This window comes from Canis lupus, chromosome X (genome assembly GCF_048164855.1).
Source record: "Canis lupus baileyi chromosome X, mCanLup2.hap1, whole genome shotgun sequence".
In the NCBI taxonomy this organism is placed as follows: domain Eukaryota; kingdom Metazoa; phylum Chordata; class Mammalia; order Carnivora; family Canidae; genus Canis; species Canis lupus.
The window spans coordinates 78,931,775-78,952,226 of record NC_132876.1 but is presented as its reverse complement, the minus strand read 5'-3'; the positions used below and the strand labels follow the sequence as shown (position 1 = coordinate 78,952,226).

Here is a 20,452-nt window from a genome sequence, read left to right as displayed (position 1 = left end):
TGCAGATGACTGCAATGAAAGGAAAACTGACCCAGACACAACAGCAGGTTGTAAACAACATACATAGGATACTTTCCTGAAGTTCCAGTTTCTGGTGAACAGAGGTCCTTGAACTCCAGAGCACTCCAGGGCCCCTTCTTCATAAAGTCACTAATTTCTTTCTTTTTTTCCCCCAAAGATTTATGTATTCATTTTGAGAGAGAGAGAGAGAGAGTGCAGGAGGCAGAGGCAGAAGGTGAGGGAGAGGGAGGAGGGAGAGGGAAAGAGAATCTCAAGCAGACTCCATGATGAGCATGGAGCCTGATGCAGGGCTCAAGGTGGGGCTCAAACTCAACTCTAAGATCACAACCGGAGCTGAAACCAAGAGTCAGACACCCAACCATCTGCGCCACCCAGGCGCCACATAAAGTCACTATTTTCAATAGCAGAAGATACAAGTGACCATCTTCACACAAAAATAGACATAGAGAGCCAGACAAAATGAGGAGACAAAAACTTACCCCAAATAAAAGAACTGGACAAGGCCATACTCAGAGACATAAGTAAAATGCCTCATAGAGAATGTAAAAAAAAAGATAAGGAAACTCACTGAACTGAGAAACGAATGGAAGACATGAGTAAGACCCATAACACAGAGATAAGTAAAGACATAACAGAGATAAAAGGGCACAAAGAAATGAGAAACATACTTCATGGAATGAATAGCAAGGTAGAAGTAGAGAAATTAATTAGTGACCTGGAAGAAAGACTAGTGGAAAGTAATTAAGCTGAACAAGAGACAAAAGAACTATGCAAAAAAAGAATAGACTTAGGGAACTTGGTCAATCCATCAAATGTAATAAGATTCAAATAACTTGAGCCCAGAAAAAGAAGAGAGAAGGGGGTGGGAACAGAAAATTTATTTCAAGAAATAATAGTTGAAAACCTCCCCAATATGGGAAAGGAAGCAAAATCCAGTTCCAGAAGCCATAGAGAACCCCCAACAGAATAAAAAAAGCAGAGACTGACACAAAGACATACTGTAATTAAATGTGGAAAATATAGTAACAAAGAAAAAAATTTCAAAAGCAGAAAGATGAGAGAAATCCTTAACTTACAGAGGAAAAACCATAAGACTAGCAAGAGATTTTTTAACAGAAACTTTGCAAACCAAAAGAGAGTGGCATGATCTATTCAAAGGGCTAAGTGGGAAAAAATCTGCAGCCAAGAATATTCTATCCAGTAAAGCTATCTTTCTGTATAAAAGAAGAGATAGAGTTTCACAGACAAAAACTAAAGCAATTCATGATCATTAAACTAGCCCTGCAAGAAATACTAAAAAGGACTCTGAGTGGAAAAGAGAATGCAAAAGTGACAGTTATATGGGGCACCTGAGCAGATCAATAGGTTCGACATCTGACTCTTGATTTCAGTTCAGGTCATGATCTCAGGATGGTGAGATTGAGCCCCATGATGGGCTCTGTGCACAGCAGAGGGTCTGCTATAGATTTTCTCTCCCCTCTCTCTCTGTCCCTCTCCCCACTAGTATGCAAGTGCTCTCTCTCTAAAACAAAGAAACAAACAAACTTTAAAAGTAAAAACAAAAAAGTGACAGTAGAGATATAGGAAATAGAAAGTAATAAAAGTGAGTATTTCTGTAAAAAATCAGTTAAGAAACTCACTTAAAAAAGGATAAAATGAACTACCATATACCTGAAACATGGGGAGGACAAGAGTTAAGAATGGGTTCAAACTTAAATGACCATCAACCTAATACAGACTGCAATATGCATTAGATGATATATCAAATTTATCATACATCAAACATTACATCATATATCAAGACCACTAATATTCAAAGAGAAAGAAATCCAAATATATCACTAAAAAATCAATACATGAAAGAGAAAAAGCCAAGAAAGAGTTGGAGAAAATCTTTAGAAACAACCACAAAACAAGTAATAAAATGTAATAAATACACATCCATCAATTACTTTTGATGTAATAACCAGATTAAATGTTCCAATGAAAAGACATATGGTAAAAGAATGAATAAGAAAACAATGCTCATCTATATGCTGCCTATAAGGGACTGATTTTACACCTAAAGACACCTGAAGACTGAAAGTGAGAGGATGGATAAACATCTATCATGGCAAATGGATGTCAGAAGAAAACCTGAATAGCAATACTTACATTGGACAAACTAGACATTAAAACCAAGAATGTAAGAAGACACAAAGAAGGACATGACAAATAAAGGGGACAATCCAACAAGAACGTATAACAACTGTAAATACTTACAAACCTGACATGGGAGCACCCAAATACATAAAATGGTTAATACATAAACATCAATAATAATACAATAATAGTAGGGGACATTAACACCCCATTTACATCAATGGACACATCATCTAAACAAAAAATCAACAAGGAAACACTGGCTTTGAATGAAATACTGGAATAGATGGATTTAACAGATACAGTCAGAACATTCCATCCTAAAACAGCAGAATACACGTTCTTTTCAAGTGCACACTGAACAATCTACAGAATAGATCACATGGTGGCTCTCAAAACAAGCCACAACAAATTCAAGAAGACTGAAGCCATACCATGCATATTTTCTGACCACAATGCTATGAAACTAGAAGTCAATCACAAGAAAAAATCTGGAAAGACCACAAATACATGCAGGTTAAATAACATGCAACAGTCAATGAATGGCTCAACCAGGAAATAAAAGAAGAAATAAAGAAACAAATGAAAATGGAAACACAATGGTCCAAAACCTTGGGGATGCAGCAAAAGCTGTTCCAATGTGGAAGTTTATAGCAATGCAAGCCTACCTCAAAAAGCAAGAGAACTCTCAAACAACCTGACCTTGCACCTAAAGGAGCTAGAAAAAAACACAAACAAAACCTGAAACTGGCAGAAAGAAGGAAATAATAAAAATTAGAGCAGAAACAAATGATACAGAAACTGAAAAAAAAAAAAAAAGAAAAACAGTAGAACAGACCAGTGAAAGCAAGGACTAGCTCCTCTACCGAGACTTATCAAGAAAAAAGAAAAGGCTTAAATAAATAAAATCACAAATAAGCTAAGAGAAATAATAAACACCACACATAGAAATTATCTTGAGAATATTATGAAAAACTATATACCAGAAATTGGGCAACCTAGAAGAAATGGATAAATTCCTAGAAACAAACTATCAAAACTGAAAACAGAAGGGAATAGAAAATTTGAACAGATAACCAGGAAAGAAAGAGTAATCAAAAAATTCCCAAAAAACAAAAGTCCAGGTCCAAATGGCTTCACAAGTGCATTCTACCAAACATTTAAAGAACAATTAATACCGGGAGGCCCTGGTGGCTCAGCGGTTTAGCACCACCTTCAGCCCAGGGCCTGATCCTGGAGACACCGGATTGAGTCCCACATCGGGCTCCCTGCATGGAGCCTGCTTCTCCCTCTGCCTGTGTCTCTGCCTCTCTCTCTCTCTCTCTCTCTCTCTCTCTCTCTCTCTGTGTGTGTGTGTGTCTCATGAATAAATTTAAAAATCTTTAAAAAAATAAAGAACAGTTAATACCTATCCTTCTCAAACTATTCCAAAAAATAGAGAAGAAAGGAAAACTAGCAAATTTACTCTATGCTGCCAGCATTACCCTGATACCAAAATCAAATAAAGACACCACTGAAAAAGAGAACTACAGGAGTCCCTGAGCGGCTTAGTCAGTTAAACATCTGCCTTTGACTCAGGTCATGATTTCAGGGTCCTGGGATCAGGCCCCACTTCAGGCTTCCTGCTCAGCGGGGAGTCTGCTGCTCCCTCTGCTTCTCCCCCTGTTCGTGTTCTCTTTCTCTCTCTCAAATAAATAAATAAAATATTTTTAAAAAGATAGAGAACTACAGGCCAATATCCCTGATGAACATACACACAAAAATCAGTGTTTAAAAAGGAAAAGCAGGGGCACCTGCATGGCTCAGTAAGTTAAGTGTCCAACTCTTGATTTCAGCTCAGGTCATGATCTCAGGGTTGTGAAATCGAGCTTCACATTGGGCTCCACACTCAGTGAGCAGTCTGCCTCTCTCCCTTTCCCTGTACCCCTCCGTCAATTCATGCACTCACTCTCTCTAAAATAAAGAAATAGATTTTTAAAAAATGAAAAAGGAAAGAAAACTGGAGGCTTCACAAATCTTCACGAATCTGGACATCAAGTTATACAACTGAGCTGTATTAATCAAAACAGTATGACACTCACAAAAATAAGCACATAAATCAATGAAAAATAATAGAAAATCCAGAAGTAAACTCACAACTTTAGGGCCAGTTAATCTTCAACAAAGCAGGAAACAATATCTAATGGTAAAAGGACAGTCTCTTCAACAAAATGGTGTTGGAAAAGCTGGACAGCAACACACAAAAAATGAAATTCCACCACTTTCTTACACCATATACAAAAATAAATTCAAAATGGGTTAAAGATCTAAATGTAAGACTTAAAACTAAAAATCCTAGAAGAGAACACAAGCAGTAACTTCTTGACATCAGCACTAACAACTACTTTCTAGTTATCTCTCGAAGAAAGGGAAACAAAAGCAAAAATGATCTAATGGGACTACATCAAAATCAAAAGCTTCTACACAGCAAAGGAAGCAATTAACAAAACGAATTTTGTTTTATATATCTGTATATATCTGCTAGTATAGTGTATACCATATTGCTAGTATGCAAAATATATAAAGAATTTATAGGGATCCCTGAGTGGCGCAGCGGTTTGGCGCCTGCCTTTGGCCCAGGGCGCGATCCTGGAGACCCGGGATTGAATCCCACATCGGGCTCCCGGTGCATGGAGCCTGCTTCTCCCTCTGCCTGTGTCTCTGCCTCTCTCTCTCTCTGTAACTATCATAAATAAATAAAAATTTAAAAAAAAGAATTTATAAAACTCAACACACAAAAACAAATAATCCAATTACAAAGAACATAAACATTTTCCAAAGATTTTCAAATGGCCAACAGACATGTGAAAAGATGCTCATCATCACAGAAACGGAAATCAAAACTACAATGAGCTATTATCTCCCGCTTGTTAGAATGGCTAAAATCAACAACACAAGAAAGAACACCTGTTGAGGAGGATGTGGAGAAAAAAGAACCCTCAAGCACTGCTACTTGGAACACAAACTGGTGTAGCCATTGTGGAAAACAGTATGGAGGGTCCTCAGAAAGTTAAAAATAGAACTACCCCACAATGCAGCAATTGCACTATTGGGTATTTGCATAAAGAATACATAAACACTAATTCAAAGGGATATATACACCCCTGTGTTAATAGCAGCACTATTTAGAATAACCAAGATATGGAAGCAGCTCAAGTGTCCATCAATTGATGAATGGATAAAGAAGATGTGGTATATATATATAAAATGTAATATTATTCAGCCATAAAAAAGAATGAAATCTTGTCAATTGCAACAAAATGGATGGAGCTCAAAAGTGAAATTCTAAGCACAGGAAGTCAGTGAGAGAAAGACAAATACCATAGGATTTTACTCATTTTGTTATTTAAGAAATAAAACAAACAATTGAAAAAAAGAGAGACAACCAAGAAACAGACTACAGAGAACAGGTTTTTAACACAGGGGAGGAATATGAGGGATGGGTGAAATAGATGATACAGATTAAAGAATACACTTATCATAATGAGCACTAAGGATTGTACATAACTACTGAGTAACTATATTGTATACCTGAAACTAATACAACACTGTATGTTAACTATACTGGAATTAAAGTTAAAAACCTAATAAACTTAATATATTTGTTATGCATGTATGTGTGTTCAGCAAAAGAAAAAGAATATGAAATTATATATATAGGTTTAAGCATCCATCCAAAACATATATCACATTGGTTAGAAATAACAGCTTTAAAGTCTGAATTGGATTCAGATCTATCACTTGCTAATACAATGACCACAGGATAATTACTTTACTTCTATAATCTTTAGTATCTTTATTCATAAAGATGAGTATACCAACACCTATCATACAGGGTTACTGAAGGATTAAATGATAAAACAAATGCATAACATTTGAAGTTCTACCACAAAAGAATACAATAAATTTGCTACTATTACTAGTACTATTACAACCTTAATCATGTAAAATACTACACATACATATAGAGGGAAAAAAAGATGAAAACTAAAACATTAATAGGAACTATTTCTGAGAGGTTATAAAAAGTAATTTTTATTTTCTTCCTAATATTTCCTAGTACATAATACTCGTATCAGAAAAATTTTTAATGAAAGATATGTTAGCATTTCACAATGCTCTATACTCCTGTCTGAAGCAACATGGCCCCAATCTGTCAACATACACCTCTACACACACTCTTAACCAAATAATATTTACACACTGACCTGAAGGACAGTAAGTTGGAATTTAGTCCCCTTCTCTGGTCGAGGACAGGAAGCTCTTCTTTGTTTGATCCGATCTTGTTTGCCATTTCCACATGGGTTATCAGGGGTATTGATGTTTTCCTTCACAAATGCCACATCATGATTCAAACTAGTTATTAGAAAAAAAACAAAAGCAACTCCTATTCAATTTCTCAGAGAAAACAGTATTCGATGATTCTCAAAGCACAGTACTTAACCCAAATCAGAATTAACATCTGAAATTCTATGATGTCTAGAAGAATTCCATTCTGATGGTAAAATTCTAGAAAAACTCCAATTATAAAATTATACATAATGAGTTTAAGGAAAATAAGAAATATAATATCTGAGAATATACAAAAAGCAAATTGTATACTTAAGATTGGTTAATTTAATGGTATGTGAATTGTATCTCAATAAAGATGTTTTTCAAAGTTATGAAAAACTGAGATAATATGTATTTATCTGGCAGTCACCTGACAGTAGTAGGAATGAAATAAAAACACTGTCATTGATGGACCTTTATGGAACCTTTTATCAGAGGATGCTCTCGATCAATTTTATCTTGTTTGTTTTGGGGTATATTATTAATGTGTTCAAATACAACTCCTAACAAACAATTTTCTATCAAAATATACCTGTTTATGTATTGAACTCAATAGAGTATAGACAGATGAAGTGCAGGACATAAGAACAGGGTAGGAGAAAAAAACAAAAAATGAAAATGAGACTAAAAATATGTAGTAGTGACTTCTTGGAAGATGGTAGCAGAGTAAGAGGAACCCCTATGCTCACCTGTCCCATGAATACAACCAGGTAACTATCAAATCATCCAAAATACACCAGAAATTAACCTGAAGACTAGAAGAATGAACTACACAACTAAAAGTAAAGAAGAGGCCACACTGAAGAAGACAGAAAGTGTGGAGACGTGGCTGGGGAGAGAAATAGACTGCAGCCACTGGGGTGGGGAGGAAGCAGTGGTCACAGGAAAGGGTTACAGACTACCCATACAGGGTAGTGAATGGGAAAACAAATCCCCGTAGCAAGAGAGGTCAAATTTTGTGACTCTTGACAATCAGTGGGGCATAAAGCCTGGAGTTTTAAAGGTCACTGGGCTTGGCTGGGATACAATCCACAGGGGATTGTGCTGCTCTTGCAGAGTAGACAGGCAAACAACCTGTGGGTATACAGTGTGGAAAGAGTGATATGAAGAGTACCTGGAGTACAAAGTGGGGAGGTTATTTATTCATTTCAGACCATATCCCAGAAAGGCAGCATTCACGGAGAGAAACCTTCAGGAAGAAAGGAGCTAGGTGGTGCTATTTCCTTCCCCTGACCCTAAGTGTAAGCACAGGGCCACCACAGGAACCAGCACAACTCTGACAATCCCTACCTAACATGCTTACACCAAGCTCTGCCTCTCCCACATTCCAGTGGTACCTTGATTTCCCAGCTCTTTTGCCATACTCCCACCGTGGCAGGCCACCTCCCCAGAAGACTGGCCCCAAACTCTGCTTACACATTGTCTCCTGACAGGAATTTTGCAGAGCCTCAGTTACAGTGGTGGTGAGAAACAGACCAGAGCACACCTAGTTAAAACATGCCACTTCAGGCAAGGGGACAAAACGCTGCCCACAACCAGCAAGCAAAGTCTCTGCAGACAACTGACCTGAAGGACAAAGTGCCTAGGACAAAATAAGAGCATATGCAGGACACACTGGAGACACTCCAGCAAGCTACAGGCCCTGTGGAACAGGGATACTACTGAGCAGGGCACAAGGACCTATTCATCAGAAGGCCATTATCCTTAAGAACAGAAGATGTAGCTGACTTTCCTAACAGAGAAAGAGGCACAGAAATATCAGTAAAATGAGAAGACAGAGAAATTTATCCCAAATGAAAGAATAGGACAAGGCCACGGCCAGAAATCTAAGCAAAAAGGAAATTAGTAACATGCCTGATAGAGAATTTAAAGTAATGTTCACAAACATACTCACTGGACTTGAGAAAAGAGTGGAAGACATTAGTGAGATCCATAATACAGAGATAAGGAATAACATAGCAATGATAAAGGGCTCATTAAACAAAATGAGAAGCACACTTGACGGAATGAAGAGCAGGATGGAAGAAGCAGAGGAACAAATTAGTGACCTAGAATACAGAATACTGAAAACTAATCAAGTTGAACAAGAGAGAAAAAAGAATTATGAGAAATGAAAATAGGCTTAGGGAACACAGTGACTACACCAAATGTAATAACATTCGTATTATAGGAGTCCTAGAAGAAGAAAGAGAAAATGGAGTAGAAAATTTATTGTAAGAAGTAAAAGCTGAAAACTGCCCTAATCTGGGGAAGGTAACAGACATCCAGATCCAGGAGGCACAGAAAATGCCCAACAAAATCAATAAAAGGAGATCCATACCAAGATATATTGTAATTAAATTGGCAAAATACAATGATAAAAAAATAAAAGCAGCAAGGCAAAAAAATATAGTAACATAAAAGAGAAACTCCATGGGGCACCTGGATAGCTCAGTTGGTTAAGCATCTACCTTCAGCTCAGGTCAAGATCTTGGGAGTCGCGGAATCAAATCCCACATTGGGGTCCCAGCTCAGTGAGGAGTCTGCTTCTCCCTCTCCCTCAGTTCCTCCCCCCACTCATGCTCACTAAGTAAGGCTCACAAAGTGGGGCCAGCAGAGGATTTTTCAGCAAAAGCTCTGCAAGCCAGAGGGGAGCAGCATGATAGATTCAAAGTGCCCAATGAGAAAAATCTGCAGTCAAGAAAACTATCCACCAAGGCTCTCATTCAGAATAGAAGGAGAGATAAAGAGTTTCCCAGACAAATAAAAACTGAAGGAGTTCATGACTGCTAAGCCAGCTCTGTAAAAAATATTAAAGGGGATTCCTAGAGTGGGAAGGAGAGAACAAAAGTAAAAGTATAAAGGTAGGAAACTAAGCAGTAAAGATTAATATTTCTGTAAAAATTCAGTCAAGATATTCACAAAATAAATGCAAAACACGTAAAATATGTAACTATATGAAATATGACAAAATATATCTAAAATGTGGGGAGGAGAGGAGTAAAGAATAGGCCCAAACTTAAACAACCATCAAATTAATACAGACTGCTACATGCAGAAGAGGTCACATACAACCTAATGGCAACCATATCTCAAAAACCACTAATAAATATGTAAAGGACAAAGAGAAAAAATCCAAATATATCAATAAGGAAAATCACCAAACTGTGAAAGAAATAAAACAATAAAGGATCAGAGAAAATCTTCAGAAACAAACCACAAAACACAGAATAAAATGACAATATATCAATAATTACTTTGAAGGTAAATGGACTAAATGCTCTAATCAAAAGTCATAGGGGGACAGAATGGATAAGAAAATAAGATTCCCCCCCCCCAAAAAAAAAGAAAAAAAGAAAATAAGATCCATCTGCAAGTGGCCTATAAGAGACTCATTTTAGATTCAAAGACACCAACAGATTGAAAATGAGGAGGTGGAGAAACATCAATCAAGAAAATGGATGTCAAAAGAAAGATGGAGGAGCAAAGCTTATATCAGAGAAAATAGACTTTAAAACAAAGACTGTGGGATCCCTGGGTGGTGCAGCGGTATGGCGCCTGCCTTTGGCCCAGGGCGCGATCCTGGAGACCCGGAATCGAATCCCACGTCGGGCTCCCGGTGCATGGAGCCTGCTTCTCCCTCTGCCTGTGTCTCTGCCTCTCTCTCTCTCTGTGACTATCATAAATAAATAAATAAAAATTAAAAAAAAAAGACTGTGACAAGAAACAAAGAAGGACACTATATAATCATAAAGGGGATATCCAACAAGAAGATGTAACAATTATAAACATCTAGGCACCCAACAGATGAGCAACAAAGACAAAAAGTTAATAACAGATACAAATAATCAATAATCATACAGTAGTTGAGTACTTTAATACCCAACTTATATCAATGGACTGATCATTTAAACAGAATACCAGGGTGCCTGGGTGGCTCAGTTAGTTAAGCATCTGCCTTGGGCTCAGCTCATGATCTCAGGGTCCTGGGATCGAGCCCCGTGTTGGGCTCCCTGCTCAACAGAAAGTCTGCCTCTCCCTCAACTCCTCCCCTCACTCATGCTTGCTCGCTCACCCTCTCTTAATCGCTCAAATAAATAAATAAAATATTTTTTAAAAGATAGCAACAAGGAAACACTGGCTTTGAATGAAATACTGGAATAGATGGATTTAACAGATACAGTCAGAACATTCCATCCTAAAACAGCAGAATACACGTTCTTTTCAAGTGCACACTGAACAATCTACAGAATAGATCACATGGTGGCTCTCAAAACAAGCCACAACAAATTCAAGAAGACTGAAGCCATACCATGCATATTTTCTGACCACAATGCTATGAAACTAGAAGTCAATCACAAGAAAAAATCTGGAAAGACCACAAATACATGCAGGTTAAATAACATGCAACAGTCAATGAATGGCTCAACCAGGAAATAAAAGAAGAAATAAAGAAACAAATGAAAATGGAAACACAATGGTCCAAAACCTTGGGGATGCAGCAAAAGCTGTTCCAATGTGGAAGTTTATAGCAATGCAAGCCTACCTCAAAAAGCAAGAAAACTCTCAAACAACCTGACCTTGCACCTAAAGGAGCTAGAAAAAAACACAAACAAAACCTGAAACTGGCAGAAGGAAGGAAATAATAAAGATTAGAGCAGAAATAAATGATATAGAAACTAAAAAAATAGAACAGACCAATGAAACCAGAAGTTGCTTCTTTGAAAAAAATTAATAAAACAAACCTCTAGCCAGACTCAGAAAAGAGAAAGGAGGTGCACCTGGGTGGCTCTGTTGGTTAAGTGTCTGCCTTCAGCTCAGGTCATGATCCTAGGACCTGGAATCAAGGCCCACATCAAGCTTCTGCTCAGCAGGGGGTCTGCTCCTCCCTTTCTCTCTGCCCCTCTTCCCACTTGTGTTCTCTCTCTCTCTCAAATAAATAATTAAAATCTTTAAAAAAAAAAGGAAAGAGAAAGGACCCAAATAAACAAAATCACAAATGAGAGGAGAAATAACAACTGACATCACAGAAATATGAACAATTATTGGAGAATATTATGAAAAACTATATAACAACAAACTGGACAACCTAGAAGAAATGGATAAATCCATGGAATTATATAAACTCTCAAAACTGAAGCAGGAAGAAATAGAAAATTTGCAAAATCAGATAAAGATACCACGAAAAAAGAGAACCACAGGCCAATATCCTTTATCCTTGATGAATACAGATGCAAAAATCCTCAACAAAATACTAGCAAATCAAATCTAACAATACATTAAAAAATCATTCACCACAATTAAGTGGGATTTATTCTTGGATTGTAAGGGTGGTTTAATAGTTGCAAATCTATTAATACATTACATCACATCAATAAGAGAATGAATAAGAACCATATGATCATTTCAATAGATGGAGCAAAAGCATTTGACAAAGTACAACATCCATTTATGATTAAAACTCTCAGTGAAATGGGTTTAGAGGAAACATACCTCAACATAATAAAGGCCATCTATATAAAACCCACAAGTAACATCATACTTAATGAGGAAGAACTGAGAACGTTCTCGTTCTCCTAAGGTCAGCAACAAGTCAAGGAAGTCTATTGTTTCACTTTTATTCAAGATAGTACTGGAAATCAAGCCACAGCAATCAGACAACAAAGACAAAAATAAATAAATAAAAGGCATCCAGATTGGTAGTAAGAACTAAAACTTTCACTATTTGCAGAAGACATGATACTATATATAGAAAACCCATGGGCAGCCTGGGTAGCTCAGCGGTTTAGCGCCACCTTTGGCCCAGGGCATGATCCTGGAGACCTGAAATCGAGTCCTACGTCAGGCTCCCTGCATGGAACCTGCTTCTCCCTCTGCCTGTGTCTCTATCTCTGTCTCTGTTTCTCATGAATGAATAAATAAAATCGTAAAAAAAAAAGAAAAGAAAATCCAAACAACTCCACCACAAACTGCTAGAACAGATAAAGAAATCCAATAAAGTTGCAGGATACAAAATCAATATACAGATATCTGTTGCATTTCTTTCTTCGTTAAAGATTTATGTATTTGAGAGAGTGAGAGAGAGAGCGCGAGTGAGCATGAGCAGGGAAGGGGCAGAGGGAGAGAGAGAGAGAGAGAGAAAAAGGATCTTAAGCAGGCTCAACGTGGGGCTTGGCCCCAGGTCCCTGAGATAGCAAATGCTGGCAAAAATGTGGAGAAGAGATAACTACTGTGCAGTTAGTCAGACTGTAAACTGGTGCAGCCACTCTGGAAAACAGAATGGAGGATCATCAAAAAATCAAAAATAGAACTACCATATGACTCAGCAATTTGACTTCTGGGAATATATCCTCAAAACCAAAAAAACTAACTCAAAAAGATATCTGAACCCCTGTGTTCATAACAGCATTATTTACAAGAGCCAAGACATAGAACATGGAAACAACCTGTCTGTCCATAGATGGATGAATGGATAAAGAAATTGTGGTGTGTGCATATATACACATACACACATACACTCACACAGTAGGATATTATTCAGCCATAAAAAAGGGAAATCCTACCATTTGCAACATCATCAATGGACTTTGAAGGCAGTATGCTAAGTGAAATAAGTCAAAGAGAAAGACAAATAATGTATAATCTCATAAGTGGAATGTAAAAAAAAACAAAACAAAAAAGTAAAAAAAAAAAGAAAAGAAAAGAAAAGAAAAGAAAACCCTACACAAATTCATAGAAAAAGAGATCAGACTTGTGGTTACCAGAGGTAGAGGGTGGAGGGAGGGAAAACTGGAAGATGGTGGTCAAAAGGTACAAACTTCCAGTTACAAGATAAATAAATACTAGGATGTAATACACAACATGCTATATTTAACACTGCTGTGTGAGATACAGGAAAATTGTTAAGAAAGGATATCCTGTGAGTTCTCACCACAATAAGAGAAATTTTTTCCTTTTTTATTTTCCTTTTATTGTATCTATCTAAGAAGTTGGATGTTAGTTGAACCTCTTGTGGTAATCATTCCACAATGTATATGCAAATTAAACCATCATGGTGTATGCCTTAAATGTATACAGTGATGTATGTCCACTATTTCACAATAAAACTGGAAAAAATTACAATCATAGAATTAAAAACTCATCAAATGGGTACAATAGCAAAATGAACCGAACAATGGAAAGAATCAGTGAACTTGAAGAGAGAACAATAAAAGTTATCTAATTTGAACAAACACAGGGAAAAATATTAGTTTACAACTACCAAAAAATAACAGTTATATACCTAGTTGTAATTTATTTCTTTAAATTAGATGGGCTTTTACTCTAAATTGCACTATTCTTTCTTTCCTTTAACTCTCATAAGCTTTTCTTAAAAATATAATAATGAGAACAAGAAAATGGTGAATAATTTAACAATCCATATGATCATTATTAACATAAAAAAGTAAAAACAATACTTTTTATTTTTATTGAACATACACACAAATACAAGAACACAGAAGCTTCTCTAATCAAGAATCAAGATTCACCAAGGGGATGCCTGGGTGGCTCAGCGGTTGAGTGTCTGCCTTTGGCTCAAGGCATAATCCCGGTGTCCTGGGATCGAATCCCACATCAGGCTTCCTGCATGGAGCCTGCTTCTCCCTCTGCCTATGTCTCTGCCTCTCTCTCTGTGTCTCTCATGAATGAATAAGTGAAGGAATGAATAAAGAAATAAAATCTTAAAAAAAAAAAGATTCACCAAGCACCTATTGAGTACAAATACTTCAAAATACTCTCGTTGTTTTCATGGTATTAATGTGAAAATACTCACCTTCTAACTAAATCCGGTTTTAGAAAAGCTGCTTGTTGTTCAATTCCAATGGCCTGGGATACAGGCTGTAAATAGTACAGAGATAAAACTTGTTATAATAGTAAACTTCAAGCTAAAAATGCAATCTGCAATTATTTCCAAAAACATGGTTGCTACATTCCATATTTTGGTTATCTCACAAACTAGGTAGAATGTCTACATTACTGAATGTTTGCTGTTATTACCAAACATAAAGAAAAATAAAATATACCAGTATTTATATTCATCAATATTTTTCATTTGAAAAGATAGCATTATCTTATATACATACTTTTGTTTGTGTTATTTTTCAATGGAGAATATGGACATTCAGCTTCCTGTCCTGACTGTAAAACCAGTACTAAAAGGAAGAGTTGCCACCATTTCACAAAAAGATAAATAAAATGACTCAAGCTTTAACTTACTTTGTGCTCTGGCTCTTTCTTGCTCTCTTTCCACTAAACTACTGACAACTATCTTTTTTGAGGCATTAGTAATAGTAGTTGTAATACTGGTCCTCTAAGAAGGAAAATGTCAACCATGTTGGAAAACAATTTTAAACATTTATATAACCCATCCTACATACTCTCATTGGTGACAGCAGAACGTACTTAAAATGTATATCTACCAAAATTGATCTCTTTCCTACCTAGTTTAAACCCTCTATGATGGTTCCTCATCTATAAGGTTAATTTCCTTTGGATGGCAAAGTCTTCCATGAACTGGTACCTGCCTCATTCTCAGACTCCTTTACTTGAAGCCACACTGAACTGTAGCTCCTTTGAATGAGTTGGGTTCTTCTATATACTATGACTCTACTTATGTCTCATCATCTTCCTGGACTATTTCAATTCCTCCTCAGTCCTGTCCAATCTATGAACAGAACTCCTATATACAAGAAGCCTTCATTACAACAGGTTCCAGAAAAGCCAGCAAAACCACATTGGGTACTCTTCATAAAACATACCTTAGCTCATATCTTGCTTTCTAAACTATAAGGGATGAAGGTTTCCTAGAGAAATGGCTGATTCCAACATTAGGGCAAAGAAAGTACAAGATGAGGCTGGATCATCTTGTTATGTCAAAAAGTAAAGAACTGCTCAAAGAATGATGGGAATATATCAAAAATATACAGGAGCCAGCCTGAAGGGGTTCCTACTGCTCAAATATTGGACAATTTGGGCATCAAGATAATGATAGTAACAATATAACCCATTTGATAAGATGAGAAAACATAAGTTCATACTGATACAAAGTTTCTACAGCACAACGCCAACTAATAAATATAAGAAATGATGAAATCAGAAAATCATCATTAATGATAAAACTAGTGGGTAAAATTTACATAGTTTCAGAATATATCCCCACAGATTACTTATTAATTACAAAAGCAAAAAAAAAGGTTACTTTATGGTAGAACACTATATATAGCAGGCCCCACCTTAACCAAAGAATTAAACTTAACCTCAGCAATAATGGGACAAACTGATATCACATGCCTCATAATATGATATGATGTGCAAAGAACACATCATCGCTTACATGGTATTCCTGACAAAAATGCATGATCTGAATCTGAAAAAAAAGGAAACTTCAAACAAACTCAAATTGAAGGACATTCTTTTTCTTTTCTTTTTTGTAAGTAGTCTCCACGCCCAGTGCAGACCCCAATGCAGGGCTTGAACCTACAACCCTGAGATCCTGGTCATAAAGCCTAAGGAAATAATACAAAGGTAGAAAAAAGTACATAGTATAAAGTTCACTTCATAGTAAATACTCAATAAATGGTAGATGTCTCTGTGTTTTGATTGTGGTATTATACATAATAAAAACTGCTGCAAGTTAGTTGTTCAGGAATAGGGAATACGTTAGGTAAATATGAATATTTATTGCACTATCGTGTGGCCATTTAATACTGGAATTATGAAGGCCAAGTAAAGGCAGGAAAATTACTTACCTGTACTTGTTCCATTAAATAAATAATGGTATATTCATAGAAAGGATATTATGTAGCTCCTTAAAAATGTATTAAAACATATAAGTTAACACTATAGGTGAAAAAAATTATAAAAGAGTATGTATAGTATGGTTACATTAAAATTACATATATGTATAAGCATATAAAATGGTCTGGAAGAATATATGACAAGGTGTTAAATAAGCTTACCTATATATTCATCTTTCTTTGATAATAAGAAGAAAGATAAATTCAACTTTGTACAGATTTATCAACCCTCAAATCTGGTAATTACAGGGCAGGTCCCCATTATTTCAATGCACAACATTATAGTCATTTTAAACAAAAGTAAAAAGGGAAAATTTCATTAAATCTGAAAGACATGTATAAAAATAGTCCAGCATCCATTTGTAAATATTAGTTTTGAAACTCCTCAAAATATTATGAGAGAACTTGATTTGAAGCTTTCACATAAAAAAGACAGATGAACCAACTATTAGCCATGATTCTGAGGACACAAATAGCATTAATAATCCTGTTTATAAGTGGTTATAAAATATCATTCCAAATTATTGTCATAGTAACCATGTCTTGTTTCTCTTTACTTAATCCATAGGCTTTACCTCCAGATTTATGCATCAGGACACCATGTCAGAAAACCTATATATCTACCACTTACAGTCTACAGCACTTTAATATAATTGCATATGTTCCATTTCGCTGGGACTCAATATAATTCTTTTAAAATTTCTTTAATACAACCATTTGTTAAGTTGGATACATTTTGTTGAATCTTGTGTGTATGAATAAAAGAAATCTCATTGCCAAAATACTTGTTTTTGTGTTTAAATAGTGATTATGTTAAAAAGCTAATTATCTAACCTACAATTAGAAGCTAATTTGTCCAGGAAAAAACCTCAGTAGGGGTTGACTAGGTTGGAAGAGAAAAGAGAAGGCAGAAAATGATACTTTGTGCTTATTTCTCAACTACTCCCCACCTTAAAGTCCAAATGAAAGACAGGCACCAATCCCCTTTCCTAATGAGACCTTGATAATCTGGATGCCTGAGACTTTAGTAACTTGCTAGCAAAGTTCGATAATAGTGAAGTACGTCTGCACACATGCAAAATGAGGACAAGGCCAAAATGAGAAGCAAAATTAGGCTTGGATTCCATGGGCCAGACGATCCCCTCCTCTCCATTTGGACATTTAAAACACTCTCTTATATTTGTTTTTAGATCTTTCTCACCCATGAGGCTGTGAGCCATTTGAGGAAGAGACCTTAGCTGTAAAATTTATCACAATATTGCCAGTGCCTAACCAACACCTGAAATAGGAATAGATAATCAATAATAGTCTTTCATTAGTATAATATTCTCATTTTTATTACTATTTTTATTTTTATTATAGGAACAAACCGATCACTATTAAGCATTCGTTTAAGCTAAGCATTTCATATACATTATTTAACTAAATTTAACCCTATAACAACTCTGAGCAGTAGGCATTGCTATCTTCATTTTACAAATGAGCAAACTGAAGCTGTGATGGAAGCAAAAATTGAGTCACTAAGTGGAAATTAATGAATAGATAAATGACTCCGAAGAGTACTGAGGATGTGCACACCACAGAGGCTTTTCTGTTAGTTTTTGTTGGTTCCTAACCCTCTTTCTCCTTTATTTAACTTCATCATTACTTGTCCTCCTCCCACCAGTGATTCTTAGCCCTGGATGCAGTTTATAATCTCAAGGGAAGGAGAAGAGGAGGGAAGAAAGAAAAAGGAAACAAAAAACAAGAAACATTTAAACATTTCATAAACTGCCTTATTGTATTCACAACACTACAAACCATGTCTTCCTATGATGTGCTTTTTTTTTTTAACAACCACCATTTATTAAGCACTTACTACATGTCAGGCACTTCTTACATATATCTCATCTAATCCTAATAAGCCTGCAAGGTAGGCTTTTTTTTTTTTCTGACAAGATGAAAATTATCCACATACAGAAAAGTTGAATATTTGTTCAGTGAAAACCTATATATCTACCACTTACAGTCTACAGCACTTTAATATAATTGCATATCACATGTATATCCATCAATCCATCTAACTTTTTACATTTCAAAATAAGTTGCAAATGCAAGACAGGCATTTTAAAATGTCATTTTACAAATGAAAAGAATCAGAGCTAAAATAAATTAAGTAACTTTCCTCAAATCATATAGTAAATAATTCAGAGACGTTATTCAAACTCAGGTCTAACTAAAGGTGCAAACTGCTCAAAACCACATGTATGATGTATATAGCTGTTTAACAGTGAAATTCCTATTTTTAAAAATTATCATTGTATATGTCAACTTCCATATCTTTATAAAGTTATTCATCTGTAAAGTCATTGCTTATCTAAGGCCAATACCTGGCCAACCCAAGATTCTGAATAATGAAATTTACTCTAAGAAATGACTGATCCACAGCACAGTTCCATGGATAAACTCACATAATGACACCCAAGCTATTAAACAGGCAAGGAAAAAAAGATGAAAACATACCAGCACCACAAAGATCGACAGATAAGAGTGACAGAAACTAAGAGGAAGATTCATTAATTATAAGGCAAGTAGAACTAGATAAAAGAAAAAAAATTATGTGGGCTTTACTCCACAGTCTTCCGAGGGAGTACCTCATGAAAGGGAACTGAAAGTCAACTTATATTTTATACTTTGCCCCTATTATCTGTCCCCAGTTCGGTTATCAAGGGTCTGTACCAACCATCAAATTGATCAGAAGCTGCTCTTGGTACAGCCCTCCAAGCTTTCTACAGCTATTTGGAGAGAGCAACTAATCCTGTTTTGGTTTTTGGGGGGTTTTTTTGTTGTTGTTTTGTTTTGTTTTGTTTTGGAAGCAGTGAGAAAGCCTAACAGTAGGGTAGAGGGAGAGAGAGAGTCTCAAGCAGAATCTGTACCAAGTGCAGAGCCTGATACCATACGGGCTGGATCTCACAACCCTGAGACCATAACATGAGCCTATACCAAGAAACCAAAGCTTAACTGACTGTGCCCCTAACATGCATTTTATTTTATTTATTTTTTTAAAGATTTTTAAAAATGTATTTATAAAGATTTTATTTATTTATTTGAGAGAGAGAGAGAGCACACGAGAGAGGAGAGGGGCAGAGAGACAAGCAGACTCCCCACTGAGCAGGGAGCCCAGGATCATGACCCAAGCTGAAGACAGACACCTAACCGACTGAGCCACCTAAGTTCCCAAGATTGATTGATTGATTGATTATTTATTTATTTATTTGAAAGAGAGAGAAAGAGCGAGCACGCACAAGCAGGTGGAAGGGGTAAAGGGAAAAGCAGACTCCCTGTTGAGCAGGGAGCCTGATGTGGACTTGATCCCAGGATCCCAGAATCCCAGGATCATGACCTGAGCTAAAGGCAGACCTTTGCATTTTAAAACAATCACTCTGCTTCTTAGAATGAGAAAAGGGTTATAAAGGAGCAAAAGCAGAAGGAAGAACAACAATTAGGTGGCTACTCTAATCATTCAAGTAAGAGAGATTAGACCATCACAATAATGATGGAGGTGGTGAGTAGTCAGGTTGTATATATTTTAAAGGAAAAACCAAAAGGCTTTCTGATGATTTGAAGGGAGATATGAAAAAAAGATAATAAAAGATGTGCATAGATATATGGCTTGAGTAAAAGGAAAGATAGTTTCCATTTGCTGAGAAGGGGACAACCAAGGAAGGAAGAGCCTTGGGGAAGTGGTGGAAGGGGAGTGCAAAAGAAAGTGTTTTATTTTGGACATACTGAATTTGAAATGCCCATTCTATATAATCAAGTAGACATATTGGGTGTAAAATGAAGAAATATAGAAAAGACAAACAAAAACAAACATTCTTTCCAAGAACACAAAGTCAAAAGCAAGGTGGGCTGAAAATATGAAATACGCGCACGTGCACACACACACGCACACACATATTCTGGTCTGTCTGCTGAGAACTCTGGTAACTATAACCCACAAGTAGCAGCAAACACACCTAACATCCATATTTTGGTTTCTAAATTATATTGCCACTAGTTAGGGCTCCATGGAGAAATGACCAATTCCATTGATGGGGCAGGGAAAGTACAAAATGAGCATG

General features: G+C 36.2%; 1 protein-coding gene across 4 annotated transcripts in view; it reads right to left on the bottom strand.

Annotated features, from left to right (window-relative positions):
- The window catches only part of WNK3 (WNK lysine deficient protein kinase 3), a 154,114-nt gene that overhangs the window by 39,117 nt on the left and 94,545 nt on the right, over positions 1–20,452 (bottom strand). For all 4 annotated transcript variants that reach the window (XM_072817553.1, XM_072817552.1, XM_072817554.1 and 1 more), the window contains exons 11-12: positions 14,327–14,391; positions 6,411–6,558 (exon numbers count right to left, since the gene is read on the bottom strand). In XM_072817553.1, coding sequence (XP_072673654.1) covers positions 6,411–6,558; positions 14,327–14,391 — 213 coding nt within the window. The remainder of the gene's footprint in view (positions 1–6,410; positions 6,559–14,326; positions 14,392–20,452) is intronic.